Source organism: Coccidioides posadasii, chromosome 2, assembly GCF_018416015.2.
Source record: "Coccidioides posadasii str. Silveira chromosome 2, complete sequence".
Lineage (NCBI taxonomy): Eukaryota > Fungi > Ascomycota > Eurotiomycetes > Onygenales > Onygenaceae > Coccidioides > Coccidioides posadasii.
The window spans coordinates 1,481,658-1,508,642 of NC_089408.1; the positions used below are offsets into that span (position 1 = coordinate 1,481,658).

Consider the following 26,985-nt stretch of genomic DNA (forward strand, 5'->3'; position numbering starts at 1 on the left):
GCTGTGGCCTCGCGAGCTTTTGGGTTTGTGCCATAGAGCCCTGCGGCATTTGTGCGTCAACGTTGCGCAATTTGACCGCAAATCCGCACAACTCTCGCAACTTGCCACCCCTATCGCCCTTTTTTTTTTTTTTTTTTTCGGCTCCTTTTCAGATGCTATGATCAGATCGAGATCAGCTTAAATATCGTGTCTGCCCACGCTGGGACGAGGAGTTATCCAAGCTCTCCGTTGGTATTTTCTGTCCTACGTCCTGCATTCTCCTGTACGTGTGCATGCATCATACATTCATTACCTTGTGCATGTGGCTGGTAGCACGACGTACTCTGTACAACGTATATATATATATTTATATATATTGATATACAACCGCTGTTTGAGTAGTATGTCCTTGTACATACTGCAGACTTCTTTGTTTTTTTTTTTGATCCCATCTCCACCCATACCTACTCAGCCGTCCATCGGGCGGAAAAAGAAGCATCCGCTGCACCATCACCTTCTCTCATCCGTGCTTTCGCCCCTTGACCGCCGCCGGATTCTGCAATCGCGCGCGCGCCCCCTGACTTGCTGGCGATCCGGGCACTCGGATCACCAATCTAACAAGCTCCGTGCACAGAAGGGGTTTACGAGAACCATGGCGGAGAAAACCGCTGCGACATCACCTCCTCCACATTTCACTCGCCCTTCGGCCCCTTCGCCCTCCTACAGCCGACAGAGATTGCTCACAACTATTCTCCTGGTCAATAATATCCACTGCGCATCTTGTGTGACATATGCAAAAGAGGTCGTCAGCCATTTACCACACATTGCGCAGGTCGATATTTCAATCCTCAAGCATGAAGTCCGCATCTCGCACTCCACCAAGCTCCTGGCATCAGAGCTTGTGGATGCCCTCACCGACGCCGCCTTCGAGGTCTTCCACGCAACAACGCAAAATGAATTTGGCATCCCCATAGACGATATCGACATCGACACCTCTTCCTGGAATACAGGCTCCTGGCTCCGCCCGTCGTCCCGTCTTTCAGTGTCCACAATGGATACCCGCACAAGGGAGAGAAATAGGAGGCACATAGCCAACTGTGATGCTTGTCAACGAGAACAAGAGAAGTACGCCATACCAGACAAGGATACACAACAGGAGAAGACCCAAACCCCAAAGGTAAGAAATCCAACTTGATTCGGAGCCTCTAATTGGCTCTAAAAAATAAATAAATAAATAAATAAAGAAAGAAAGAAAGAAAAAAAAAAAAATTCGTGCTCACCAGATTTTAATGTCCCAGGGTTCAATCTTAAGCATAGAGTCATCTTCGCTGTCGAGTGGGAAGCACCCTTCACCCGTTCCTCATGAGCCTGTCAAAAGTAACGGCGAAGATGAGTATACTGCTCAGATCAGCATTAGCGGGATGACCTGCGCATCCTGCTCCAATACCATAACGGAGCACATCCAAGAACTTGATTTTGTCAAATCAATCGTTGTCAACCTCGTTACCCATAGCGCTGCGCTTACCTTCCGTGGGCCAAGGGAGAATATCGACAAGATCACGGAGCGGATCGAGGATCTCGGCTATGACGCAAGCGCTGAAGAAGTGGTGGTTCTCAACTCGCGACCTCGGGATCTCTACGTCGCGAACCTCAGCATATCTGGAATGACATGTGGCTCCTGTGTCGGTTCGATTACTCATGACATCAAAGGCCTGTCCTTTGTGACAGATGCGGTTGTCGACCTCCTCAGCCACTCGGGAAGGATTGAGTTCGAGGGCGAAGGGAATCTTAAACAGATCCTCGATGCGATCGACGATCTCGGCTATGATGCCACTGTGATCGACTGCAAGCCGATTGATCGCACTGAAGGTGCAGAGAGTGGTCCCAAAGCTCGAACCATTGGAATTAAAGTAGATGGGATGTTCTGCCACCATTGTCCTGGGACAGTCATGGAGGCTTTGGGGAACCTCGAAGCCGGTAAAATCCAAGTTGAAGAGCAAATAACTACTCAGAAACCCATCGTCACGATTACCTACACTCCTGATCCACCCAAAATGACCATTCGAAACATCCTCAGTGCCATTGACGCGTCCAATAATGCCTTCAAAGCGAGTGTTTACCATCCGCCGTCGATAGAAGACCGTTCTCGCGCGATGCAGAAGCAAGAGCAGCGTCGTCTCCTGCTTCGTCTCCTGTTTACATTCATCGTCGCGATACCTACTTTCCTCATCGGCATTGTCTGGATGGCCGTCGTCCCCAAGTCAAACTCAGTTCGACAATACCTCGAAGAGCCGATGTGGGCAGGATCCGCATCACGCTTGGAATGGGCCCTCCTTATCATGACTACCCCTGTGATGGTATACGGCACCGATGTCTTCCATGCCCGTGCTTTGAAGGAGATCCGTGCCCTATGGAGGCCTGGCAGCCGTGTTCCTTTCCTTCGAAGGTTCTACCGCTTCGGGAGCATGAACATGCTGATCTCCGCTGGAACATCAGTGGCATATTTTGCTTCTGTGGCGGTCCTGATTATCAATGCAAAGAGCGACAAGCACGAGGCAGGACACACATCCAGCTATTTCGATACGGTGGTCTTCTTGACCTTGTTCATCCTGGCAGGCAGAGCTCTAGAGGGATACAGCAAGGCAAAGACCGGGGATGCCGTTTCGATGCTGGGCAAATTGCGCCCGTCTGAAGCACTGCTCGTTGTGGAGTCCCCATCTGCTGAGCAAGAGGGCCCCAAGTCAAGCATCCAACGCGTGCCTGTCGACCTTCTTGAGATTAACGATATCGTCAGCGTTCCACACGGAGCCTCTCCACCTGCAGATGGCGTGGTTACCGGGACTGATACATACAAGTTTGATGAAAGCTCATTGACTGGAGAATCCATGCCTGTACGCAAGGTCGCCGGTGACAAGGTCTACTCCGGCTCTGTGAATGTCGGGCAGCCTGTGTCGATCCGAATTACTGATCTGGGCAGCACATCGATGCTAGATCAGATCGTGGCGGTGGTTCGCGAGGGACAAGCAAAGAGAGCACCCGTCGAGAGAGTGGCGGACGTCATGACGGGCTACTTCGTCCCTATTATTACCCTTATCGCGATTCTCACTTTCGTCATCTGGGTTGGCCTGGGTGAATCTGGTGCTCTTCCCCCAGAATATCTCGATAGTTCTCAGGGAGGATGGACATTCTGGTCCCTCCAATTCGCGATTGCTGTATTCGTTGTTGCTTGTCCCTGCGGTTTGGCCCTGGCTGCCCCTACCGCCCTGTTTGTCGGCGGTGGGTTAGCTGCGAAACGTGGCATTCTGGTTCGAGGTGGTGGTGAAGCTTTCCAGGAGGCCAGCCGTCTCGATGCTATTGTATTTGACAAGACCGGTACTTTGACCGAAGGAGGCACTCTAAAGGTCTCCGATCATGAGGTACTTATTGACAACGGGGAATTGGAGCAAGTTGCGTGGGCCGCAGCCAAAGCACTGGAGGAGAGTAGCACTCACCCGATTGCCAGAGCGATTGTCGACTTTTGCAGTGATCGGTCTTCAGTTTCAGTCACTTCGTCTTCGATCAATGAAATTGGCGGTCAAGGAATGAAGGGAACGTTCACAGTACCTGCAAAGGAAGCCGAAGACACTCCGGTGGAATACGAGGCTGCTATCGGGAACCAGCGTCTCCTGAGCTCGCTCATGGCGGCAGACAGCGATACTTACTACCTGGACAATCTTCTATCCAAGTACCAATCGGCAGGACGCTCCACTGCCATCCTCTCTATCCGCAGAGTCTCTGGCCCTGGAAAATTCGTCCCTGCCATTGTCTTCGCCACTGCTGACCCTATTCGCGCTGAAGCCGTCGACGTAATTCGCCAACTCCGAGCCAACAACATCGACATTTACATGTGCACCGGCGATAACACTGTCACCGCTCATGCTGTGGCTTCCACCATTGGCATCCCAAGCACAAACGTCATGTCCAACGTTCTACCCACCCAAAAGGCAGAATACATTCGCAAGATCAAAAACAACGAACTCTCCACGCATACTGGCAAATCCCCCAATAAGAAAACCATCGTCGGCTTCGTCGGCGATGGCACAAACGACTCTCCAGCCCTTGCAGCTGCAGACGTCAGTATCGCGATGGCCTCTGGTTCCGACGTCGCCGTCAGCTCCGCCGGCTTCATCCTCCTTAACTCCGACCTGCGGACCATCCTCGAGCTCTGCACCCTCAGTCGACGGGTCTTCCGACGCGTGAAATGGAACTTCTTATGGGCTGCGGTGTACAATGTCTGCCTTATCCCCGTTGCGGCGGGCGTCTTTTATCCTATCGTTAGCGGGCATAAAACTGATTCGCACGGACGGATTGTGAATACCCACTGGCGGTTGGATCCCGTGTGGGCGGCTCTGGCGATGGCTTTGAGCAGCTTGTCAGTTGTGATGAGCAGTTTGGCGTTGAGATTAGAGTGGAGGAGTATTAAAGGCTGGGCCATCAAAATATTAATGCGCCGGGGCGATGAGAGAATTTGATATGAGGGTTCATTTGGAAATCTTTACCAATTGATCTTCCAGGAGTAACTTTTTTGGTAGCACAATACCTGACCTACGACTGTTCCAATGTTAGACTTTTATTTATTAAGCCTTATGATTCTGCACACAAATGATTGTAACTGTTTTCGGAATTTCTGCTTCTCTTTCATTGTTTGGAGATATCTCCTAATTAGGATCAGTTGATTATTAATTGTAATGGATAGCCAGAGTGATATTTATTGTTGATATCATTTAATGCCACAATTCTTTAACCATCTATCCCTGGAACCAATGACCGCAAAATGATTTATATCAAGCGTATAAAATAATGGATCATAATCTAGAGTGCAGACAGCTAACACCGGATAGGATATCTGTATGCATAACAAGCGTCTTTGTCCCATGCACCTAACGCCCATGTATGCTTGGAACCTTGAAGCCGTAGCTAAATAACCTGGTTACTTCTGTCGCGCCCAAACCTCCGAGATCCTCTTACTCAAAGCTTTTCCCACTTTCTTCCTCCCAACTAGGTTTCCCATCTTTGAAAATAGCATTTCCTCCACTCTCTGCTTACCTTCCGCATCGCCGGTATCCACAGCCTCAAACGCTTCAACAAACTGCCGTGGAGTTGGCCACCGCCGTTGAATCTCCAACGCTTTCTCGCCGGTCACACCGCGGGTGCACATAAGCATTTTGAGAAATAGGTCACGGAGAGTCAACATATCGGATTTAGAAGAGAGAGCGGAGAAGGTTGGAAAGGTAAGGCCATATATCGTCGACGTGTTTCCACCTACGCTGACACGTACAGCTTCATCTTCCTTTGCGCGTAGGCGGCCAAGCGTTTCGAGATAAGATGAGGCCGTAGTTATACCATGCGTCGGAATGAGGGAAATGGAAGAATGTGTAAAGCCTGAAGAATTGCTGGTGTCACATGGATCGCTGAACATTTTTCTCAGCAGCGACGTCATTCGCGCAAGGTATCTGATCGTGTCGTCTAGGTTACGTGTCTTTTTGACGAAATATCCATTCACAACCTGCGTCGAAGCTATGGCTGATGTGACAGCTTCATGGACACTGGCCGCGCTCGCGTTTGAAGGGTCACCCACGACAAATTCCTCGACTAGGTATATCACGTTCTTGACCCCTGATCGACGCAAGCGAAACTTCTGCTCGTGAAATCGGCCATCCCTGATACTGCTAACAAGGTCATCGAGGCGCTTTCTCTCGACAATCCAGTCTAGCATGATCTCGTCGCCTTCTTCGCCATATTGTGCTAAGAAGTTTGGATCTTTGAACTTGGCGACCCACAAGGCGTCTCCCAATTCCAGGGAGCGGACGATAGGTTCCACGCCTCTTCTAATCAGCTCATTGGAAATGTAATCTCTGTCCCTGGGGGTACGAATTTCTCGAACATCAAGGACCAGCTCAACGGTAAAATTTTGCGACGAAAGGGGAATTGGCGAAGTAGAAGTAAAGGATGGTATATGTTGCGGTCTATTGGAACCGCTCAGCCCGGCACCAGCCGTAGTCCGCTTGTATTGTCCAGCACTAGATACGTCTGGGATATCATTAAAATTATCCAGGTCAATTATGTTTGAGAGCTGGGAATACGGCGCGTTTTCACGAGATTTCGATGAATACAGGAGCATCCCATGCTGTGGTTCTCGGAGCGAGTCTTGAGTTGCGTTGACGATTTCCTGGCCGAATCGGCGGCTACTGGCGACGGAATTACCAGGCCCTGGGCCAATATTTTCTGATTTCTGAGTATTCTGAATTAATCTTGCAGTTTCCCTGCCTTGGTCCGTTAGAAGATATCTTTTCAATGGCCGACCGTGCTCGTAAACAAGATCCTTTGTCACGAGAGTTTTCATAGAATTCCACGCGGTATAAAACTTTGTCGGATCGGACGGAGCGGTGAAAGATGTGTCGCAGTGCGGCTGAGCCGCTTCTATTAGCTGCGCCTTTGTCGCGCCGATAGATGACTTCTCTTCGAGAGTCGCGAGCGCCAGCAATAACGCGTAGGGACCAGAGCGGAGTGTAGGGATATAAGTCCTGGGCTTCCTTGCCCGCTTCGTTGGTAGAACTTCTGGGCATCCACCGACCTCAGGAGTCTTTCTCTTGCCCTTCGCCTTCTCTACTAGTGACGCCGCATTTAGTGCTCGGGATGAAAGGGAAAAGGCGGCAAGACCGAGATAGTTAGAACACACCGGTATGTGGAACCTCGGGCATAGGAAGCCCATTATCCCGGCAGTAATCTTGTAGCTTGACTGTTAGGCGCTCGCATAGTTTCGGCCCAAGGCCATTCAACTGCTGCGCTTCTAAAGGGTGGCTGAAGGTTAGCGGGCATGCCTTCATAGAATCATAGGCCTTCTTATACCTGCAAAGCGAGTTAGCCGTGATTATAATCTCCAGATCATGGGAGACTAACACAGTGAACCCCTTTGAGCTTCGTTCTCGAGCCTCATCCAGCCATTCTTTGATCCATCTTAGGAGGAGAGGGTTTGCGCATGAGTTGTCGGCCATGCCTGCTCGGTGACGGGAACACCAATGAGCCCGTACTCAAACTAAAAGCAGGATTACTAAAGTATTAGATATATGTTTCTGCCTCCAGTACCTTGTCGACGAGAGTGGTTCCGCTTCTCCCTCTCCCTCTCCCACTACTGCCCGTCGTTTCCGGGGTTGCACTCCATAAAAACAAACAAAGCAAACATCCCTGTCGCTGCAATCGCGACACGTGCTCACGTGACAGTGCTAAATGGTTGGAAATGATGATCACGTAATCAAGTGGTGGTGATTTCGCATCGAGCGAAATCTTGTCATGGCCGAATCGGTTGAACACGAATCCTCGCTCGGGCCATCAGCGCGCTCTCGAAGGTATTCAGAGAGAACCAAATGTTTGCTCGCTTCTGACAAGGTTCAGGGTTGGACACAGGTTTCCTACCTGTGATCTTCCCCTGCATTGTCGTCGTCTGCGGCTGTAATATTACAGAGGTGTGGGAACTTGGCGTAAACGATCATTCGTACAGTTAAGCGTATCGTTAGTTACCGTATATGGACGCTAGCCGCCTACTCCCGAGGTCGGTGCGATAGGACCTTTCCAAGACTACAAACACCGCTGGTGGTATCCTGGAGGTAGAATGACGAGGGTATAACGATGATGGAAATTCGGTACGCATTAAGGTGATCTCACGAGCCGTTGAGAGGTCAAAAGAAGCTTGGGTCCGGAGAACCAGGATCCAAAGATGTGAGCTGCATCGACGTGGAGGTACCCTTGTACTAGCCAACCTTGGTACAGGCTTATGACACGCACATTCAAACCGACGGGTACGTGTGTACTATACAGTACAGTACATATGCCGTACACGCCAGCCAGCCAGCTGGCAACCTTACCGTATCTTTGTAAGACCGCCGTGGCTGGAACCCCTGACGTACCCCCCGTTGAGTCTGTTGCTATCAAGCTCGCCCACACTTCCCCCCTCACGCCAGCCGCTCACTTGTCCGCCCCCCAGACCTCACCTGCTTCTCCCTCGCTTCTCTCCTCCTCGCACCTCCATATCTCGCACCTCCAAGCCATCTCCCCATCAATTGGACTCCTTTCTTCATTAAAAACCGTCCTTTTTATCCACCATAACATAGCATCACGATTATTTCGCGCCTAGGCGCATTATTAAGCAGCGCATTCTCTCCACAAGTCCGGGTTTCGCACATCTCGCAACTAGCTATGTCTACCCGGAAGAGAAGACAGGAAGCTGAGGAGGAAGAGGAGCTGCAGGCTCTGCCGAGCGACGTGAGCGAAGAGGAAGAAGAGTATGTCCAATCCCTATCTCAGTTGCTGAGCTGCCCTTTACCCTAGCGTTTCTTCCCTTTGGGACACCAGGGAGACCTACTCTCTGCTGTTTTGCGTGCGACCATTGTGTGCATCCTTTTAGGATATGTCTATGGCCTCATTCGTCAGATGAAAGCACCTGATGAAGATGGAACATGTTTATGTTTTGATAGCCCCAATGCACGCTTGACATATATCTTTGTACCTGTTTTTGCCTTTGAATGTCAGCTACTGCTCTGCATCAAATAAGCACTCCAGTATTTTCTGACCTTATCACTTCAAATAGATTTGAAGAATCAGAGTTTGAAGCAGAAGGCGGATCCGAAGAAGAAGAAGAGGAAGAGGAAGAGCAGGTTGAGCCTGAAGAAGAAGAAGAAGCTGAGCGTAAGTTGATCGAATTCATCCTATCCTTGCTCATCAGTGCGTTGCGAAAATAGTGTATATTCTCATATTGCCCCTCCCAAGTTTCCGTTCATTCATCAGTGTTGCCTAATTTGGGAGCTTGTGGCTGATGAGTCTTTCTCCCAATAGCGCGACACAAGAGACGCAAAACAGGCCCTGCCCCTAGAGAGAAAGAAGAGGAGGAGGAAGTAGAGGAAGAGTTAGAGGCAGAAGGAGAGGAAGAGGAAGAATTAGAGCTTCCAGCGGAAGAAGAGGAGGAAGCAGAACTGCCAGAGGAAGAGGAAGAAGAAGAAGAAGTGGAAGGCGGAGCGCCACTTGAAGCAAATGGCCAAGGCAATCAAGAGGGAGGTGACGAGGAGGAAGAGGAAGACGACGATACACCTCTAATCAAGAGAGATGTGCGCCACGCTACTGAGAAAGGGGCTGCTGATGTTGCTGCCAAGCCCACTGCGCAGGTGGAACTTGACGATGAGGAAGAATGAATTCACCGGGTATAGAAAAGGGACAGTTACTCTGGTCCGTGTATTCGTATATTATTAGTATGGCTTTGTATTAGAACTGCTTCTCGAATATGGACGGAACTCGATAGGCGAATGGTGATTTCTCTGTCATGAATCTCTGGGATTTTTAGAGAAGTTCAGCCTGCAACACAAAATGATGTCGCCCCACTTCAAAAGATGTGAAGAAAACAAAATTGTCTTAGCCAATGAAAATATGTTTGCATTATAAGCAAAGTTCTCAGGGATTGCAGCACCCAAGTCTGATAACAGGCAGGATCCCTAATTGCGGACGGGACGAGAATAGGTTTTATGAGTTAAGAACTATTAAATTTCTCCGGCATATCTGCTCCATGCGTTGGAAGTTTCGGCAAGGAATATTAACTAATACTATGGATCCACAAAGAAAGCCATGATCTTTATAGTCAAACCTCTCTTTCAGCCTAGCCATCGCTACCAGTGCTTCTAAATGTAGCGCAGAGTTGGCAATAATGGTGGGTAAGGTCTAACACAGGTTGGGGTAAATTTGTTGCCTGGACTATGCTGCGAACTTTAACCGCTCCTTCTTCCTCGATCAACCTGCGGATCGTAAACAGGAGCTCGGGAGAGAACTAAATATAGCAGATACCATCAGCACTATGAAACGAGACAATCGACAATTCCCATATCTTCAAGCAACATACCTCCGAATACCAACGATATTGCCAGGCAATAAGCCTGATCAGTGCGTTAAGCATACCCCTCGTGTCGTTTTGCCGCTCATACATTTTGAGAATGCCCTTCATCGCTTTGGGTGAGAAGCGAATTTGCAAACAATGCTGGTACGCCTCTATAGCCTCATTGAAATGATGCAGTCGCTCTGCCAGTTCTCCAAGGATTTCCCATTCGGTTGCAGATTTCTTATATTCTATCGACTGTGCACGAGATTGCGCCGTTTCACTGCGCCAAATGGTGTAGACGCGCAAATCCTCGTATAAAACCATAAATAAATTGTCAAGCCAACGCTCGCATAATCGTTTGTTGTTAAAATGCGTATAAGCGTTCGGAGACTCGTGCTATGCGTTAACGGTAAGCCGATATACAAAATATAAGAGGAGAGAAACTCATCTTACATCTTCACCGCCCGACTTTACAACCTCTGATGCCATACTTTGCTCGGGCTTTTCGATTCTTGATTCAATGGAATGGCTTTCAGACTGATCCAGGTCGCCGTTTTCCTTTGGTGTTTCACCATGGGTGCTGTTTCGATCGCTATTTTCTTCCACGTCATCTGAGTCGTGGACTCCGTTTCCGTTTACGTCTGAAGCTGCGCTAGAAGCCTCGTGAAGCGCTACCGTACTAGCGTTGTTGCTTGTGACGGGGCGCGCTGAACTCGCCTGGCGCTCGACTCTGTATTCTTCTTCCATGACAAATACTTCACTTCGGATCCTCAAAAGCTGGTCCCAGCCAATAGCTGCTGCAATCTTCGTGAGTAGGCTGTATGCTTTCAAAAATGTGCCTTGATAGGTAGCAGCGTGAAGTTTTTTCAAAATCGGGTTGACCATATCAACGGGATCTCCGGGTTTCGGCTGCCCCTCGTCAAGCTCATCTAACATGCTTTCGGGGAGGATGGGAAGGAGGATCCGAGACGGTTGTGGAAGTCTTGGGGAATCTTTATCTTGATACGTGAACATAGGACATGAATTTAGTGTCAATAAGGCCAAATCCCACTGTTCCAAGTGCACGTATACTTCCGCCAACCGTATCCAGGAGCTAAACTCGCTTGGAGCAGCTGTGACACTCCGTTTAGCACATTCGAGCGCCATTTCATATTCGCCTTTGCTCTGGCAAAAGACTGCTTGACAATCCAAAAGAGCGTAGTCCATAGGTACATCTTGCAGTGCATCATGCAGTAGCCTTACTGCTTGGACCTCTTCGCTTGCCGATATCAGGACTCGGGCAAGTAACGACGATACCTCAACGTCTTTTGTTCGAAGTTTTTCGAACAAGTTAATACCCGATGCATAACGCCCGGTGGTATGGATGTATTTTAGCAGACCGGACGCCAGGTGGTTGCTCACTGTGTTGGGAACCTGAGTCTCTGGATCGGAACTAAGTTGTCTTCCTAGGGTTCCTGTTAGCCCCCGTAACGCCAATCCTCCCAGGTAGGGAATCCCAGACCATTAAAGAATAGCTTTTCCGCTGCATCAAGGAATTTATGTTCCATTTCCGTATTGGTTACGGGATTGAATCTCCGAACAGCGACGATCTTCTTGATAGCATCGCCATTCCCATCATCTGCATACGCATAGGCTCTCAAAACCCCACAGACGAAAGTCTCGAGCCATAACTGCTCTGTCGGAACACGTTTATCCCCGCGCTCGTCAATGCAATAGCTTTCGAGGGTGCCGGGAATTTTGACCTCGACTCGCATGTCTAAGTGGGAGAAGGCATTGTAGCAGCTTCATGCCATCAATGATTCGTCCTTTGAAAAGTAGGCTTGTTGATCTCACCAGTATATCCCTGAAATAACCTTGTTGTGCTTATCAAGCGGAGAATAAGTAAGAGTGGTAACATATGCAGCCAGGCTGGCGGAGGAGGAAGCGTCGATTCCCGTCACATGGTGGTAGACTCCTGTCTATAACATAGGGGATGGTTAGCATTCCATCACAATACCAAGCATGACAATTGAAAGTCAGGATGTGTGAAAGCAGTAAAAATAGCCGCATGTTTTCTAACCTGATGGTTGGCGTTGGCCTTTGACTGCTTCACGACATGGACGAGATCTGGGGGCCCGAGTTCCCTTAAGCTCTGAAGAGATTCTGTTCGGGCCTCAATTGAGGCATGGATATCCTCATCCTCTATCAATCTAAGGAGAATAATAGTCAATAGACATTTGTTGGAAACAAAGGACCCAATTCCGATCTTACTCTGGGACAGCTGGCGCAATCATGATGCAACAGGGTCGGGATCGAACAGGTGGCTGTTAAGGAGCGAACGTGTTGGGAGGCGAACGCGCGTGAAGTGAATCTCTTTGAACAATCCTCATAGGCATGAACAATCTTGTAGGCAAGCGAATGAGCCCAGCAGGCATCCAAGGAGAACTAACAGACGTTACAGTGGGAATTAGCTCCTGGTTTATCTTCTGGTGCTGCTTATCGGCGCTGCCATGCGCATTACGACAGCGTGCCAGATCGCGCTATGCTGGATTAGGAAGCTCTACATGTTCTCGTCCAATGCTCCTCCATCACCCAACTGCACCACTCAGTCTATTTGAACATCTGGGATTCCTGCTTGAACTTTCTCAGAAAATCTTATAGCACAGTTGCTGTGTGTTGCTTGCATTGGCTGGCCTTTTTTTTTTTTTTTTTTTTTTTTTTTTTTGGTTCTCTTTTGCTGTGCATATGCAATATCTGTGACGTGCTGCAAGGAAGTTGATCTGCCCCGGGACCCTGGCGAGCTTTCATCATGTCGACATTTGTTGCACTGAATGTCGAGCCCGCTGAAGATATCGAGGATGTTGATGATACCAAAGAAATCCAGATAGAGGAGGCCCTCAAATTATACCAAAATGCCCTGAAGCTCCATTCCCAGGGGCCTGAATACTACGACCAAGCTCAGGAGGCCTACAACGCCCTCTTTGAATCCGAAATATTCAAATACCCAGAGGCTACTTCTGAATACAAGAGAGATCAAATTCTAGGCTTGGATGATGACGACTTTTACTTTCCTGACGAGATAGCTGAAGGGGACTCGGCGCCGGACGCCATCAATACAACCTCCAGTGCTTTACCCCAGACAATATTTTTATCGTACAAAAATCATGCACAGTTCCTCTTAGATTACCTGAAAGTGTTGCTGGATAAACGAGAAAAGCAAGACGACATTCATGTATCAAATCAAATAAAGGAAGCTCTAGAGCATTTCGCAGAAGCTCTTGAACGGGACGAAACCGATATGGAGTTATGGAGGAAGAGCAGCCGAGTAGGAAGTGCTCTAAAAAGTCATCGGATTGCAAGATTTTGTTTGGAAAGTGTGCTTGAAGGAGATGGTTATGGGGTAGAGGACCGTCTTGGACAACCAGGGCTAGAGCAGGTTTTTGCTGCTAGAGACCTGCATGAAATCCTCAGAACCCTTCAGGATAAATTTTCCTCCGCACAACTTCCACTTAGGCAGCCTAGAAAGGGTATTTCTCGTCTTTTGGCAAAGCAGGCGGACCTATATCCATTCCTTCCCCGTCACTCGAAAGAAACCCGCAGCTGTTCGGCGCCCCACCAGTCCGATGGAAACAAAACCCGCCATCGTCTCGCTACCTCTGCGAGTAATACGTGGACAGATGTTGGGAGCGCCATTCTTCGAGCATTAGCAGAGGAGTCACAGACCGACGATTCGATCTGGTCACCCGTGACCCTACGGATTCAGCTCCCTAGAAATAGCTGCTTCGTTGAGCTTCCGATCATTCAACAGAATAAAATAGGCGACTTCACAGAGGTTCGATTGGATGATGACGACGACATAGAACTCCCAGATAGAGAGAGCGGAGAGCCGGTAACTACGGCAGAGAAGCCGAGCTCTAAAAGCCCCAAACGCGAATCGGATTTGGACGACGAACAAAGCACGGAGAAAAACACAGATGAAAATGCTAAGGATAGTAAGGACAAGGCCGAGCAAGCAAACGAGAAGAGTGCAGAACAGGACGGTGACGGATCCCTTACTCCACCTGCAGCTGACGCAAATGTCAAGGTCCATGGACCTCAATCTCGAAAGAGGTCCTCTACATCGGTTGGCAACGAAGAGCCCACAGATGGTGGAAGAGCAAAGAGTCGACGCATAAGGGCGCGTGAATCCATCGCCGAAGCGCAAGCCCATCAAGATGAAATCGTCTTCGACCAAACCAAATACTTCGAGGACCGCTTAGAACATTTTGCTCATGCCGACCAATGGATGTTCAGTACTAGCGGTGCACTCCTTTCAAAACTAGGCGTTGAGGAGCTTGGTACGATTGATGAAATGAGGCATGCCATCGACCAAACTGATGGACATACCTCCCCCCGTGGTTCGTTCCACGAGCCTAGCCTGGAATCAGTGAGTATGCGGGATCTCCGTGAGGCGATTGAGAATTGGTCCGGGGCACAGAATTTAAAAGATGATATTTTTACATCGCACGATGGTCTAGCAGGAGTTAAGCAATCCGGCCTGAATATTTTTCTCGAACGCTCTCGACAGGTTCAACCAGCTCTTAGTCAAAAAGAAAGCTCTTTTGATGATGAAGGGCTATCACAATTTGTGGAATCTGTTAATTCAGAAAATTTCCACCCCCAGAAAGTGGCATTCAAGTGGCTAGAATGCCATTTTACCTCCGATCTTTCATCCTCTTTAAACACCACCACTTCATCCAACCTCCAGCCAAGCTCAGCCTACGCGACTCAACGCTGGTCCGACAGAAAGAAATCCCTTATAAAGGATTTGATTGTCAGAAACGACGAGTTTACCTACAAACACTTTCTTTCCAGTGCCTGCGATTTCACCCAAACTTCCCCGGCTGGGAATGGGCCGTCGGCAGAAATGGCCCAAAGCCTCTATGAGCTTCACCTTGATATATTTGCATCCATGTGTTCGCCAAATAGCGATTCTGATGAATCCTACAAGGCACTGCAACGAGACCGACTCCGTCGTTGGGAGTCACTTGCGCGAAGACTGATAAATCACCGGGTAGAGATAGGTGATAAGAGCGACTTCCAAACCGGAAATATCTTGCGACATCTTTGGGCAACTATAATGAGCTTCAATTTGACAGCTGGAGCCGATCGCGAATATGTGCTAGCATGCCTCAATGATCTGAAAAGCGTCCTTACATCATTCGGTGAACCCGTGCTGACCTTGGTAAACAATGCCACTATGCCGGAGTTATCTATTTCGGCAGTTGAGCAAGAAATAGCAAGAATCAGCTCTATGGAGTTTTTCATGAAGGTGTTTGGCCCGGGAAAAGAAGACCCTGTGAGTCTAATCGAGAACATTGAGCCAATTCTAGACCCGTCAGCTATCGAACATCACCCATCCGAACTCGCCGAAGATCAGGTTACGAACTTGCTTCACGTTCCAGCAGAAATTCAACGAGCTCAAGATTTGGCTTTCTTCCTCGATCGTGGTGATGTAACGTTGAAGCTATTCCTTTGGCGGCGGCTCCAGAAAGCTTATGAGTCCATTCAATACCCAACCAAAGTCATTTCATGCTCACTCAGGAGCATCGAAATCATTGTTGGAGAGCTTGTAGCTCCTACATACCTCGAGTTACCAAGTAACCAACGCCAGGAAACCTTGCTGAGATGGCTTAATCGCGCGGACTATTTGATGCTTAATGTGATAGGAAAGATATTAGATGACCCTAAGAGCTCGTTCGAATGCATTGACATGAGCCACCTTCAATCGTCTATGTCTGCCATCGCGCGACTTTCAAGACTGCTACATTCATTCGTCCTCTACGAAGACTCTGTACGGATTGGCCAGACCAGTCCTCCAGAGATTCGGCCCGCAGCAGCCGCGAAAGCATACGACCATTATAAGGAGAAACTCCGTTCCATGCTGGTCAGGTCGTGGACTTTACAATACACTCTAATAAAAGAGGGTATTGCGCAGAATAAAGAACTGTTTGATATGCCCTCTGATGATTGTATCAATTATCTGCGCTCAGTCCATAACGCGCTCGGAATACGTTCATATTGCAGATACGCAAATAAAGTTCTCTTGAAGGTGATGAAGCAAGAGCTTCTAACCCTCGATGCAGAAGATAGCTATGAGTCAGACGTGGCGCAGGTGCTGTTCGATTATTACGGTCTCAAGTTCTCCCCAGAACTCGATATTTCCCTCGATCACGGCTGCCCCGTCGAGAAGTTGGACAGGTCTACGGCATTAATGATGGTAGATTTTGCCATGCTGCAGGCTAAGCGGATGAACATCAAAGACTTTTTAAGGTCAGACTTAAAGTCTACAATAGACACTATACAGATGTCTATAGGCTGGTCTGGTAGGATATATCCTGCTATCACCCAAAACAAGAGGATTATATCAGCGTTCCTGAAGTCTCCTATAAATCCTGCCATTCTGTACAGAGCAGTCCAAGGAGTAAGTGACGTATCGGTCATCCCTGTCCACACTGAGAGCTTCAGGTTGGCGGAAAACGGATGGTACTTCCTACTTGGGCTTGCAGCATTCACAAAATTCAAAACTCAAAAACGCCTTGGTCCTACGGCCACAGATGATCTCGATCTAGCTGCCACCTTTTTCCGCCGCGAGCTAGAACATGGAGTTGACCGATGGGAAACTTGGTACCGCCTCGGACAGGTTTATGATGCGAAGCTCGAAGAAGACATCACTTGGTCTGCCGAAAAACTAAATCATCATCGTGCGGATTTGACTTTGTTAGAGAGAAGAGCTATCCATTCGTACTCGATGGCAATAACTCTTGCTATTAGAACGGCAGATTCGTCTACGGAAACAAAAAAGACCATATCAGATCTCTATACACAATTTGGCTTCCGGATCTATGCTTCTTCAAGGGAGCCTTTTTCAATGGCCGCATTTAGCCTGGATGATTTTACGAGACATTTTAGCAGTGATAAGAGCCAGCAAATGTATACAGGGAGGCCGTTTAGGGATATGAAGCTCTACTCCACTTGGTACTTTGCTAGTTATCTATTTCAAAAAGCCATGGTTGATCGACCAATGAACTGGATGTAAGTGAATTTACAGATAATATCGTGCAATTATTTGGGTGCTAACAGCTCATATAGAAACCATTACATGTTCAGCAAGTGCCTTTGGAAGATGTTTACCTCCCAAGATCCTCTGAAGGAACGCTACAAGCCAATCGAAGTGGAAGATATCCTTGATTCTTTGGATGCAGCTATCGAAGCATTGCCTAAGAAAAGAGATTCCAGATCTGACCCAATTCTGGAACCTCATTTTAAGCTGGCGTCAATAATTCATAAACTGGTAAAGCGTGGAGATTTAGATGTTAGTACCCGCAACCAATCTTCTCATTGGAAGCTCAAGTATCTGACTATAGTTAGCCATGCAATGCAAGTGAGAGGCTTATTGCTACTCCTTGGGGGAGGAAACTTTCTCCAGTTGAAGATTTGGCTGGGTGGAAGCCATTCATATTGAACGTCCTGAAAAACCTCGGCACCGCTGACAAGTCAAACTGGCACCATCGCATTGTGGCAAGGGTAAGTATTCTTGCATCTTAGATTCTGTGCAGGGACTCATCTTTAATAGGCTGCCCATGTTATATACGACGACAGAAGGGATGTTGAGGCTGCCGCGGCAGCGAAACACGAGCTTTCCCAGCACATATTCACGAAAACAATGACACTCCAAGTGTGGAGGCCTGAAAATGAACGACCGGGAAGGCACTTCGTGTACACATCTCGTTACGTATATTTTTTTGTACACATCATGGACCAGCTCAACGATAGGACGGGCTTAGATCTTCTACTTCGTCGTGTACGGAGAAAACCCAACGACTACGTCAATTATACAAAGCTCTGGGAAGATATATGTCTTACCTATATAAAAGTATGTTGTCGGAATTTTGATACTGTTGCTATTATAATCCATGGTTTGACCAGCAGTTGCAGCTTTTCCGCCGGTTGGGCCATGTTCCCACAAGTCACGAAGAGGCGATATTCAAACCCTTAGGCCATGAGGAATTTGTTGCGAATGCCACTCGTTTAGACTCTTGGACACATTCCGAAACGGCGGAGCCAGGACTAATAGATCTTGTCAGAGAAGCTGTCGAGTTGAAGAAGCTCAACGGGGGGCTGATAAAGCCCGGTATATTCGAAGACTTGGTTGGAGACGTTTATGCACTTATATACGAAAAGACAGTTCCCGGTATCTTGGAAAGGATTGCCAAAGAGGAGAACCGCGAACGAATGAAAGTCGATCATCTCCTATCAGCTGGCGACTCCGTCAACGATAATCACACGCCACCCCCAGGGCTTGATAAATCTTCAGATAAGCCCCCGGAAAAAGCACCAGGACCTAAAGCCAGAGCCAAAGGTGTTACAAGAAGAGAAGTACAGCGAAAAGCAGATGCTATCGCCACCAAAGCGGCCGCATCGCGCCCAAAACCCATACGTCCAGCCGATGAAGACTCGAAGCCTGTTGTTGTCGAGCAGGCTGCGACAGAAGGAACGGCCAACAAAGACGAGGCTCAAGAAGAAGTCTCAAAACCGGTTTCACAACAAACTCCAGAAGCCGCAGAAGCGACGGGGCCAGCCATTGTCCCTAGTAGCGCGCTTCCAAGTATTCACGATAGTGGAGAAGACGAAAGCGAATTAAGTGAACTCGACGATTCAAAAATGTCAGACCCTTCAAAACCAAGTCTGCCCATGTTTCCTAATTTGCTTGTTAAGCGATTAGCGTCTCCGAATCCCATGTCTGAGTTGTCTTCGAACATTAGCCACGACGGTAGAGAAACGGGTGGAGATGTGGATGTAGATGGGGGCCCTGACGACGAGGGTGACGGCGAGGGTGACAGCAACAGTGAAGGTGACGGTGGCGGTGAAGGTGAAGGCGAGGGAGAGGGAGAGGGTGATGCTGAAGGAGAGGCTGAAGAGGAGGGGGATGGAGAGGGAGATGATAATGATGGAGAATCAGCTCAAACCATTTCCGTACCGGACAATAAATCCGAGCCCGGAGTGGTAGATAAGAAGCCCGGACGCACTGATGATGCTCGAAAGTCCGATCACTCAGATGTGGATATGGAAGGAACTTGATAAACCATCATCTGAGACTTGATTATACGAGCCGGGACTCTGCGTTCCCTAAGACATTTGTGCACGTTATTCGGTGAAATAGAGGCAGTCTGGGAATTCGAATTATGGAGTTTATTTAAGGAGCTCGAGGTATACTGCCTGGTGTGAAACTTTGTGCCCCAGGTCTTATTCGAATCGTTTCCAAAGGGGTTTCTTCGGCCAAACACGTAACTAACTATATTGAAATGCGAATTTTAAAAGGCTTATTTATCATATCTTTAGCCCGTTGAAGATAATAACAATTAGAAATTGACCTAGAGCGTTAACAAAAGCAAGCCTGTATATACCTTCCAGGGATATCATGAAAAGCACCAGTCAACGCTTGAGAAACTCCAAAAACGCCGCCGTAATTAATATCAGGTAGCTAGTAGAACGGCAGGCCCTCATTTCTTGTTCGTGTTCTTATTTTCTTTCTCTTTGACTAAGGGGACTCGATGGCAAATTTTCGCCTAACCGAAGTCTCCCCAATTTCTTGGAAATTGTTAGTGAGCCGTTCTCTGTGTCACTGTCTGCTTTAAGAAAGCTATAATCTAGTGAGTCAAAGCGACCAGGGATAGTATTCTTCTTTGACGTAGTGGTGGTTTTCTTGGTGGGCGAACGGTTGAGTAATTCGCGCTCTAATGCAGCAATTCGAGTTCGGAGCATATCATTTTCCCGTTCGAGCTCGTCAACGCGCTCTTCAGTCGAGGGTTCAGGGTCTTCGTGGACTGATTCAATGTAGTCAGCTTCAGCCGTATTTAGTGTGAGCAAAAAAAGACCGTTCAAAGCCCAAAAACATACTTTCCACACCCCTTGAAAGAAGATCCAGCTTTCTATCGAGATGGCTTTCATGACGACGCGTCTGCTCATCCCAAGCTTGCTGCCATCTCCTTCTTTCGTCCTCAATGCGCTCTTCCATCTCCGCAAAACATTCCTCTCTAATTTCTTGATCAAGAAGTAAGCATTTCTCTTCTGCTGCCTTCCATCTGATCTCAGCTTCTTCCCGAGCCATCTCTTCTTCGGCCAATCTCATTTCTAGAGCTTCGTAGTCATCTGTCAATTTGGCAATTTCCAAGGCAGCACGCTCCAATTCCTCCGCTGAAGCTGATAGGAACGCTGATTTCCCACTATGAGCAGGCTTGGCTGGAATGGCTAGAATCGTGCTCGAAACCGACGGGATTCTGGGGACGGTAACCTCCCTAGCCAGAGCAGAGTAGCGTAGGATCTGTGAAGTCGCATTGAAATCGCCTAGTGGGTCTGCTGTGACTATCATGTTGGCCTTCTGAGGAATCCGGTGAGATGAATGTGCGGTTTGACCTGAAGAAGGGAAGGAATTCGAGAATAGCAACTCTGTAAGTTTGCACTGTCTGAAAGGAACAAGTGCCTAGTTGCCAACGATTAGTATATACATCAGTGAAGCCGTCTCGACGAATGTCAATCACCTTGCTACCAGACTGCAAGTTCGTCTGCATCTGCAAGCACTGGCCGAGATACATCAAACTTTCGTTAATTTTACCACCTTCTGCAAGAGTCGCACCGGCGGTCTTCGCATTCCTGGCGCGCTCAGAGCCTATTTTGCAAATTTAGTACAATCCACCATCAATTTGCGGTACGACATACCAGCAAGATCAACAATGGTCAGCGTATTCCCAACCCATGATTCATATCCCAACCTTTGATCTCGGATCTTCTTCTTGACTTCAACGCAAAAGAAGCCGTGACTTCTCGAACTAACACTGTTGCTTCCAGTCCCAGTGACTTTTCGCTCAGTTAACCCGGTCTCTAAAACCGTCAGTGCTTCTTCGCAAGTGCTACAGACGACCTTTCGTAGACCGACAACAACTTTTCTGTCCATTGAACCTTCGGTTGGTTTGAACATTAGCGGGCGACGGCTATCCTTTTGATTGTTGTTCGCTGAGCGGTTGGAGGATCCGTTACTTGGAGAAAGTAAGTCGAAAATTCGGTCGTTATATACTTCATACATCGACACCAATACGGCATATTCATCGTGTTCGGGTATAGATAGTACAAAGTCACTGACATCAGGAGTCTGCGGGAACGCGCTGGGTCTAGGAGCCATATGACGGCGAGGGAACGTTGCTGTAACCGGGGTTTCCTTAACGAGAGACTGAGATTTAGTTTCACTTCTTTTAATTCTATGAGTTCTCCAGAAGGGCAATTGGGAAGGGAGAGTGAGCTTCTTGGGTGCCGGCCATATAGGCACATGGCCGCCATCAGAATCTATTGAATTCAGAAGCCGAATTGTGGAAGCATAACAGCCTCTTTGGGTATCGGAATATCCAATAATCGGCCTGGGAACTGAAGAATAAAGCCCAAGGTTGGGACTCTGTTTCTTGGACGGGTTTGGGGGTAGGAACTGAGATGGACTGCATACCAATGGCGTCTGAGCTCTGGATGAAACATTGGGCGTTTGGGCTCTGGATCCGCGTCCGCGATCCGCACATGGATCTCCATAAACACTCTCAATAAACGATCTTGCGGAATAAAGTTGGGCTTCGGAAGGATCTGAAGCTGCTAAGGACTGCATGAGCATCGCATTATCCGAGCTCTGGATGGCGGGAGCAAGGGACTTAAAAAGGACATCGAGAGACATTTGGGTTATTCCACGCTGCGACTTCGAACCGAGAATCGTATGGGACTAGAGCAAATGGCAGTTTGTCAGTCTCTGTATACACTCTCTCTCGGTCGGCCAATGTGCAGCCCCAGACCTTCCCGCTCCCACTGACTCCCAGCGTCGCAACTAGCCCGTCTCGACCTTCGACTAGAACTCCTTTTATTAATGGAACCATTCCAGTCTCCTCAAATACTTCCAATTGAGACGCTCGCTCCTCAAAGACTTTCGTAAATGCGAACTTCTCAACAGCCCGTTTTCTCGAATCATTCGGGGGCTGGACCGTGATATATTTTGACCATAATCTTGCTCCGTCAGTGTCATCGCTGCTACCGGCTTCCTCTGGTGGTTCAACTATTAAGTAGTCGGATTTTTGACTCTGTAAGTCAGCATTCTGACCGATCGGTGGGCGCAAACGAAGGTAGACCTGGAAGAGCGACGTTTGTCCCTGGAAGGGACTCTGCGAGGATTCCATGCCAGTGAAAAGCAGTTCTGTTGAAATTATTTCACAAGAATGATTAAATCCAGAAGCACGCTAGGTCTAAAAGAATCGTCTTAATGCAGGCTAATCGAATTGTCGTCACCTCTGGCTTGGGTTGGATTTTGGACGACGTGATGTTGCCTCGCACCAAAAAATCCGCGTTGCCTAGGCAACAATCAAAGCTTCCAGAAGCCTTACGATGGAGTCAAGACCACCGATACAGTTGATTCCACACGGAATTGCATGCAGCTACAGGACACCAACCGCTAGATGAGACCTGGCCCATGACGACTTGAGCTGCAATATGGTTCTCGCTCCCAGTTGCAACTCGGCGCAGTCAGCAGAACGACACAACGATAGCCACGACTTGAGAGTCAACCGAATGGAATTCTGAAGGAGAGCATGAGATCACTGAAACTACAGAGTAAACCGAACATTCTTCTCAGGATATTTGAAAGAACCCCGTGAGATACAGTTTAAAATCCTTCCGACGCCCGGAATTTAAAGACATGGTTACACAATTTCTTTTCGGACAATGGCTAGAAACCGGAATTTAAAAACGACGACACCTCCGTAAAGCAAGTTCATCCCGCTCTGGCCCTAGAGCGTGTCACTCGGGTCGTTGTTGGACCACCTTTCTCAGCAGACTTCCGGGGTCGCTTGGACTCGGTAACCTTAGAAGCCTTGGGTTCCGCTTCTGGTTTCTTTGGTCCACCAGTGGACTTGCGGCGAGCCTTTGGCGTTTCCGCTTGTTCAGTCCCCGCATCGGATGCTTGCTCTGCCTTTCCTGACTTCTTCTTGGGAGCTGCAGTTTTCGCCTTTTTGGGAGTTGGCTCTCCATCTGCCTCTACTTCGGACCCCGCATCCCCCTTCTTGCCTCGAGACCGTTTAGTTTTCTTGGGAGTATCGGCCTTCGCTTTCTTTGCCTATCGTAACGTGAGCGTATAGCTTTAGGAGTGAGGAGTCATAGAACACTGACATCTGCTTCCCCATCCGCACCCGCGGCTGCCTTCTTTTTGGAAACTCGAACACGGAAACCAGTTTTACCTGGGCGGTTCACTTCAACATCCTACATCGTTCACAGTTAGAACATGGAAACGTAAGCCCAAACAACCATGTAAAGCCGATTCCCAACTTACGCCCCTCCAGTCAGAATCAGAGACATGGCCTTTCTCAACTGCTTCACGGATCTTATCCTGGTTCTGGGCAGAAAGTTCATCAAATCCATCGAGGAGAGAGAAGTCCTTATCGTCTCCAACGATCTCCTGCAGACTCGCCACCTGCCTGGGAGTCACACAGCCCCTGTGTTTTGCGATATCAGAAATTTGAATGCAAAGTATAAATTTATAGGATAAGAAGGGATACTCAAAGGATATAAAATGGTGGCATATACCAGTGTTTCCAGGACCAGCTCTGGAATTGCTCCGTATCAACCCATGAGCCAAGTCGCAATTCACCCTTGAGAATTTTTTCTTTTTTCTGCTGGCATTCTGTGTTCTTACAGCCAGCGCGACCAGTGCTGGCCTCTTCTGTATAGCGGAAATTCCATTAGATATTGAAAAACAGCGCACTATCCAGAATCCAATGGCACAGAGACATCTGTAAGTCTCCTTTTGAATAGGAGAACTGGATGAAATCACTCATACAGCGCCGAACAGCACGGATGTAAAGAATAATGTGAAAGTGATGATTTGCAGCATCGCATACAACAAACCCTTTCATCAAGGGAAGACAGTCAAAGGGCAATAGGATGGTAATGAGCTGGATTTCATCCTTACCAACACGGTATGTTGGCATCACGTCGAAGTGGCACGAATGCCGTTGAAATTCTCAGGTTGAAACAACACCCTTTACATCTAATGTAGAATAGACGGCGACCGCTAATCAAACTATTTGATATTGATAATCTGATGGCTGCTGAATGAAGGGACAGTAAATTGATGGTGAGAGAGGAGATTGGCGTGTTGGAGTCGTCAAGAGACTCGTCAACGAAGTTCAACGCCTGAGCTGTTGGCACTAACTAGTTAAACTCGCCAACCGCGACAACGAGACTGCTACATCAACGCTAGCACACTTTAATCTATCAGAACCCAGATATTTCATGACCACATTGCTTATATTTAGTATTGGCTTCGGTATTAAATTCTAGCTTTGCGACTCTTGCCTCGTTGTAAGCCAGTTTATTACCATTTTCTCCAGGAAAAAAAAAAAAAAAAAAAAAGGACAAATCGTAATGTAGCCATAACAGGTACTCCCTATTCGCAATCACGTATATATACAACAGTTGGATACTTACAAGACTTTCTAATTGCTAATATACCACCGACCTGTGTCAGTGCTATTGGTGACATTCGTCTGGACGACCTTCCCACCCTTGAGCCAGCCATTCTCCACAATACCTCCAGCAGGAACTCCCACAGGACCACGATCTAGACGGTTCGCACCACTCTTAACCGTGAAATTGGCCAGAGAAATCTCACCAGGGTTACGAACTCGCAGCTTGGGAGTACCAAAAAAGCGAGCATCAACCTCCTTTGGAGTGATATGAAGTTCGAAGTATCCACGATAATATAGCTCCGACCACTGAAGAACTGGGTTAGTTGTCACAAGTGCTTTCGAGGCGTTGATGGAATCCTTGATGTCGATATTGCGTCCCGCTGGGGATGAGGATGTCACTGCGCTTCCTCCAAATTCGACGCCAATTGCCCCGGCTCCAGTCGCAGGGTCGTATTCCTTCTGGCCCAGCCAGACCAAGTCGCTCACCCAGTTCGCGTGGCTGTCTCCTGCAATTAAAATGTTATTGTCGATTTTGTTATCAAATAGAGTCTTGAAGGTGCGGTTTCGATTGGCCTGGTAGCCGTTCCAAGCATCCAGATTGAAGGCCCGATTATCGCCGAATGCAGCAGATTCATCGATATATGAGAAGACTTATGAACTTATCAGTGCCAAAATCGCTGAAGGTAAATATATTAAAAAAAAAAAAAAAAAAAAAAAAAAAAAGGTAAACATAAAAATTTAATGGGAAGAATGATACCTATTTGGCTTCCAATAATACGCCATTTAGCTCCTCGTTTAGCGGATTGGATTAGATTGCGGTAGAGCCAGTTCTCTTGCTTGGAGCCCATCAAGCTGCGATTGGGTTCGTTCTTCAATTGGTCGACATAGTCTTTATTCCAATACAGGTTGGTAATCGATCGATCATAGTTCCTGGTATCGAGCATAATAACGTCCACAAGAGAGCCAAGCTGGAAATTCCTCCAAATACGAAGGTTGTCGTCCATATCAACCTGTCTTTTGGAAGGAGTTAGCAAGAGTCGCCATATGATGTAGTATAAAAAAGGCGAACCTGATTGGCATCCATTCAAAATACGCACGAACTGCGTTCATTTTCCGTTGATCCACCGAGATGCCGCCGCTGGTAATAAACGATGCCTCCGTATTATTCAATTCGGATGAGCCATCGCGATAGGAGTTGTCTGCAACTTCTATTTGGAGTTAGAGAGCAAAGACAATAGCAACAGATAAGGCTAACATACCGTGGTCATCCCACACCGGGATCCAGGCAAAGTTTTGATGATTGGCTTGGAGATCAAGATCGGTCCTATAAGTTGCAAGTCGCTTTCTGTAATCATAGAGAGTGTATATGGTGCGATCTGGTAGAGACAATCGTCCAATATCCTTGCCGGAGCCGCTGCATTTGGGTTTAGTACCTTTAATCAATGGTGGTGTTTGTGGTTGAACTTACTATTCGCCGTCAGCATACTCATAGATGTAATCTCTGTGGCAGAAATCAGGTAGTGAGCGTGACAATTTCCCACACGGTTTCGGGAAACGGCACATAAATCTCTTACCCAAGGTGAAGGACGTAATCCACAGAGTCCTTCCGTGCCACGTTACCATAGGCATTGAAGAAACCGAATGCTATTAGACTCTATTAGCTGCTAGCCGTTTAGGAACCGAGAGGAACTGCCATACGATAGTTGCTGCAGGAAAACACCGCCAGGTTGATGCGGTCGACCGAACGAGATGCCTTTGGGGCTGTTTTGGTGCGCCCGATTGGGCTTTTCTTGTTGGATCCGCAGACAGAGAATTGGTAGTAATAAGTGGTGAAAGGCTTCAGTTTCGTTGCTTCCACCTACATTAAACCCCGAGTCAATACACATCTCTTACGAGAATTAGGGGGCGACGATGTTGGTTCATTGGAATGACAGTACTCGCCTTTACAGTGTAATCGACATCAGAGCTGGTATAAACCGTCCCTTCATCCACAACGCGTTTCAGCTTATCGTCGGTAGCAACCTTGAAGCGGAGGCATACGGGCGCATTTGATATAGGCCGATGCTCATCCGTATCCTTATAGATGGGAACGGGGTTGTACATCGGCACTAGACCGGAGACGGTGCTGTTGTCGTTCACGTCATCAAACATCGGGGAGCAGCGCGTCCATAGGATGACGGAGGTAGCATATGGGTCTCCAGATGCCACACCATGGGTGAAGTTCAATTGCGCCGGATCAAAGGCAGATCCAGGCTCAGACCTCTTTTCAACTTTGGGAACAGAGACCCCCAAGCTAGGATGGTTGGCTGAGGGGCTGCGATAGTTGAGATTCCCTGCAAAGGATGCAGAAGCGGTGGCCGCCGACAGGGCCAGCAGGCCCAACGAGTATCGCATGGTGCAAGCTGCAAATGAAGCGGTCGGTGGCGTGTTGCAGGAATGAACACGGCAGCATCATGGGCAATGCTGGGCCTCTGGGGCTTATATCTTCCCCAGGAAGAGGTATTTGCTCATGCAGGCCTGTTTCGATACACTGGGTATGCGCTTTTTCCCGAACGAATTCGACTCCGCACCAAGCCTTCTGGGATCCTATGGTCCCAGTCCGCA

The 26,985-nt window shown here is 48.2% G+C and overlaps 8 protein-coding genes across 8 annotated transcripts; 3 read left to right on the forward strand and 5 right to left on the reverse strand.

Annotated features, from left to right (window-relative positions):
- Positions 1-299: 299 nt before the first annotated feature.
- Positions 300-4,490, forward strand: D8B26_002998 (uncharacterized protein; the record flags this gene model as incomplete). Its single annotated transcript, XM_066124014.1, has 3 exons — positions 300-332; positions 614-1,156; positions 1,278-4,490. The coding sequence occupies 3 exons, from the start codon at positions 300-302 to the stop codon at positions 4,488-4,490; spliced, it is 3,789 nt and encodes a 1,262-aa protein (XP_065980089.1).
- A 458-nt stretch (positions 4,491-4,948) lies between these two features.
- MUS81 (Crossover junction endonuclease mus81) lies at positions 4,949-7,013 on the reverse strand (the record flags this gene model as incomplete). Its single annotated transcript, XM_003068708.2, has 3 exons — positions 4,949-6,627; positions 6,698-6,867; positions 6,919-7,013. 3 exons carry the CDS (start codon positions 7,011-7,013, stop codon positions 4,949-4,951), a joined length of 1,944 nt encoding a protein of 647 aa, XP_003068754.2.
- An 861-nt stretch (positions 7,014-7,874) lies between these two features.
- Positions 7,875-9,384, forward strand: D8B26_003000 (uncharacterized protein). The gene is made up of 3 exons (XM_003068707.2): positions 7,875-8,297; positions 8,603-8,700; positions 8,848-9,384. Exons 1-3 carry the CDS (start codon positions 8,212-8,214, stop codon positions 9,198-9,200), a joined length of 537 nt encoding a protein of 178 aa, XP_003068753.1. The 5' UTR covers positions 7,875-8,211; the 3' UTR covers positions 9,201-9,384.
- A 145-nt stretch (positions 9,385-9,529) lies between these two features.
- D8B26_003001 (uncharacterized protein) lies at positions 9,530-12,147 on the reverse strand (the record flags this gene model as incomplete). Its single annotated transcript, XM_003068706.2, has 7 exons — positions 9,530-9,826; positions 9,899-10,270; positions 10,328-11,319; positions 11,376-11,656; positions 11,708-11,832; positions 11,934-12,063; positions 12,125-12,147. The coding sequence occupies 7 exons, from the start codon at positions 12,145-12,147 to the stop codon at positions 9,659-9,661; spliced, it is 2,091 nt and encodes a 696-aa protein (XP_003068752.2). The 3' UTR covers positions 9,530-9,658.
- A 515-nt stretch (positions 12,148-12,662) lies between these two features.
- HIR3 (Histone transcription regulator 3) lies at positions 12,663-19,447 on the forward strand (the record flags this gene model as incomplete). The annotated part of the gene is made up of 5 exons (XM_003068705.2): positions 12,663-16,927; positions 16,985-17,207; positions 17,264-17,419; positions 17,469-17,768; positions 17,831-19,447. The coding sequence occupies 5 exons, from the start codon at positions 12,663-12,665 to the stop codon at positions 18,971-18,973; spliced, it is 6,087 nt and encodes a 2,028-aa protein (XP_003068751.2). The 3' UTR covers positions 18,974-19,447.
- On the reverse strand, positions 19,415-22,098 carry D8B26_003003 (uncharacterized protein; the record flags this gene model as incomplete). Its single annotated transcript, XM_066124015.1, has 5 exons — positions 19,415-19,737; positions 19,793-20,375; positions 20,434-20,561; positions 20,612-21,650; positions 21,721-22,098. The coding sequence occupies 5 exons, from the start codon at positions 22,096-22,098 to the stop codon at positions 19,415-19,417; spliced, it is 2,451 nt and encodes an 816-aa protein (XP_065980090.1).
- Positions 22,099-22,472: 374 nt separating this feature from the next.
- On the reverse strand, positions 22,473-24,091 carry D8B26_003004 (uncharacterized protein). Its single transcript, XM_066124016.1, has 5 exons — positions 23,883-24,091; positions 23,498-23,633; positions 23,244-23,406; positions 23,084-23,173; positions 22,473-23,030 (listed from the first exon to the last, which is right to left on the reverse strand). Exons 1-5 carry the CDS (start codon positions 23,899-23,901, stop codon positions 22,689-22,691), a joined length of 750 nt encoding a protein of 249 aa, XP_065980091.1. The 5' UTR covers positions 23,902-24,091; the 3' UTR covers positions 22,473-22,688.
- Positions 24,092-24,244: 153 nt separating this feature from the next.
- On the reverse strand, positions 24,245-26,775 carry D8B26_003005 (uncharacterized protein; the record flags this gene model as incomplete). The annotated part of the gene is made up of 8 exons (XM_066124017.1): positions 24,245-25,031; positions 25,139-25,395; positions 25,451-25,589; positions 25,641-25,795; positions 25,850-25,882; positions 25,956-26,025; positions 26,080-26,239; positions 26,329-26,775. 8 exons carry the CDS (start codon positions 26,773-26,775, stop codon positions 24,409-24,411), a joined length of 1,884 nt encoding a protein of 627 aa, XP_065980092.1. The 3' UTR covers positions 24,245-24,408.
- Positions 26,776-26,985: the final 210 nt, after the last annotated feature.

What these genes read in the sequence shown, in the direction of transcription:
- D8B26_003000 (XM_003068707.2), top strand. Translation starts at nt 8,212, where the DNA reads ATGTCTACCCGGAAGAGAAGACAGGAAGCTGAGGAGGAAGAGGAGCTG. An exon ending in GTGAGCGAAGAGGAAGAAGA is followed by an intron (nt 8,298 to 8,602) that starts GTATGTCCAATC and finishes CACTTCAAATAG; the next exon opens with ATTTGAAGAATCAGAGTTTG. An exon ending in AGAAGAAGAAGAAGCTGAGC is followed by an intron (nt 8,701 to 8,847) that starts GTAAGTTGATCG and finishes TTCTCCCAATAG; the next exon opens with CGCGACACAAGAGACGCAAA.
- D8B26_003004 (XM_066124016.1), bottom strand. An exon ending in AGCTGGTCCTGGAAACACTG is followed by an intron (nt 23,407 to 23,497) that starts GTATATGCCACC and finishes CGCAAAACACAG; the next exon opens with GGGCTGTGTGACTCCCAGGC. An exon ending in GTGCGGATGGGGAAGCAGAT is followed by an intron (nt 23,031 to 23,083) that starts GTCAGTGTTCTA and finishes ACGTTACGATAG; the next exon opens with GCAAAGAAAGCGAAGGCCGA.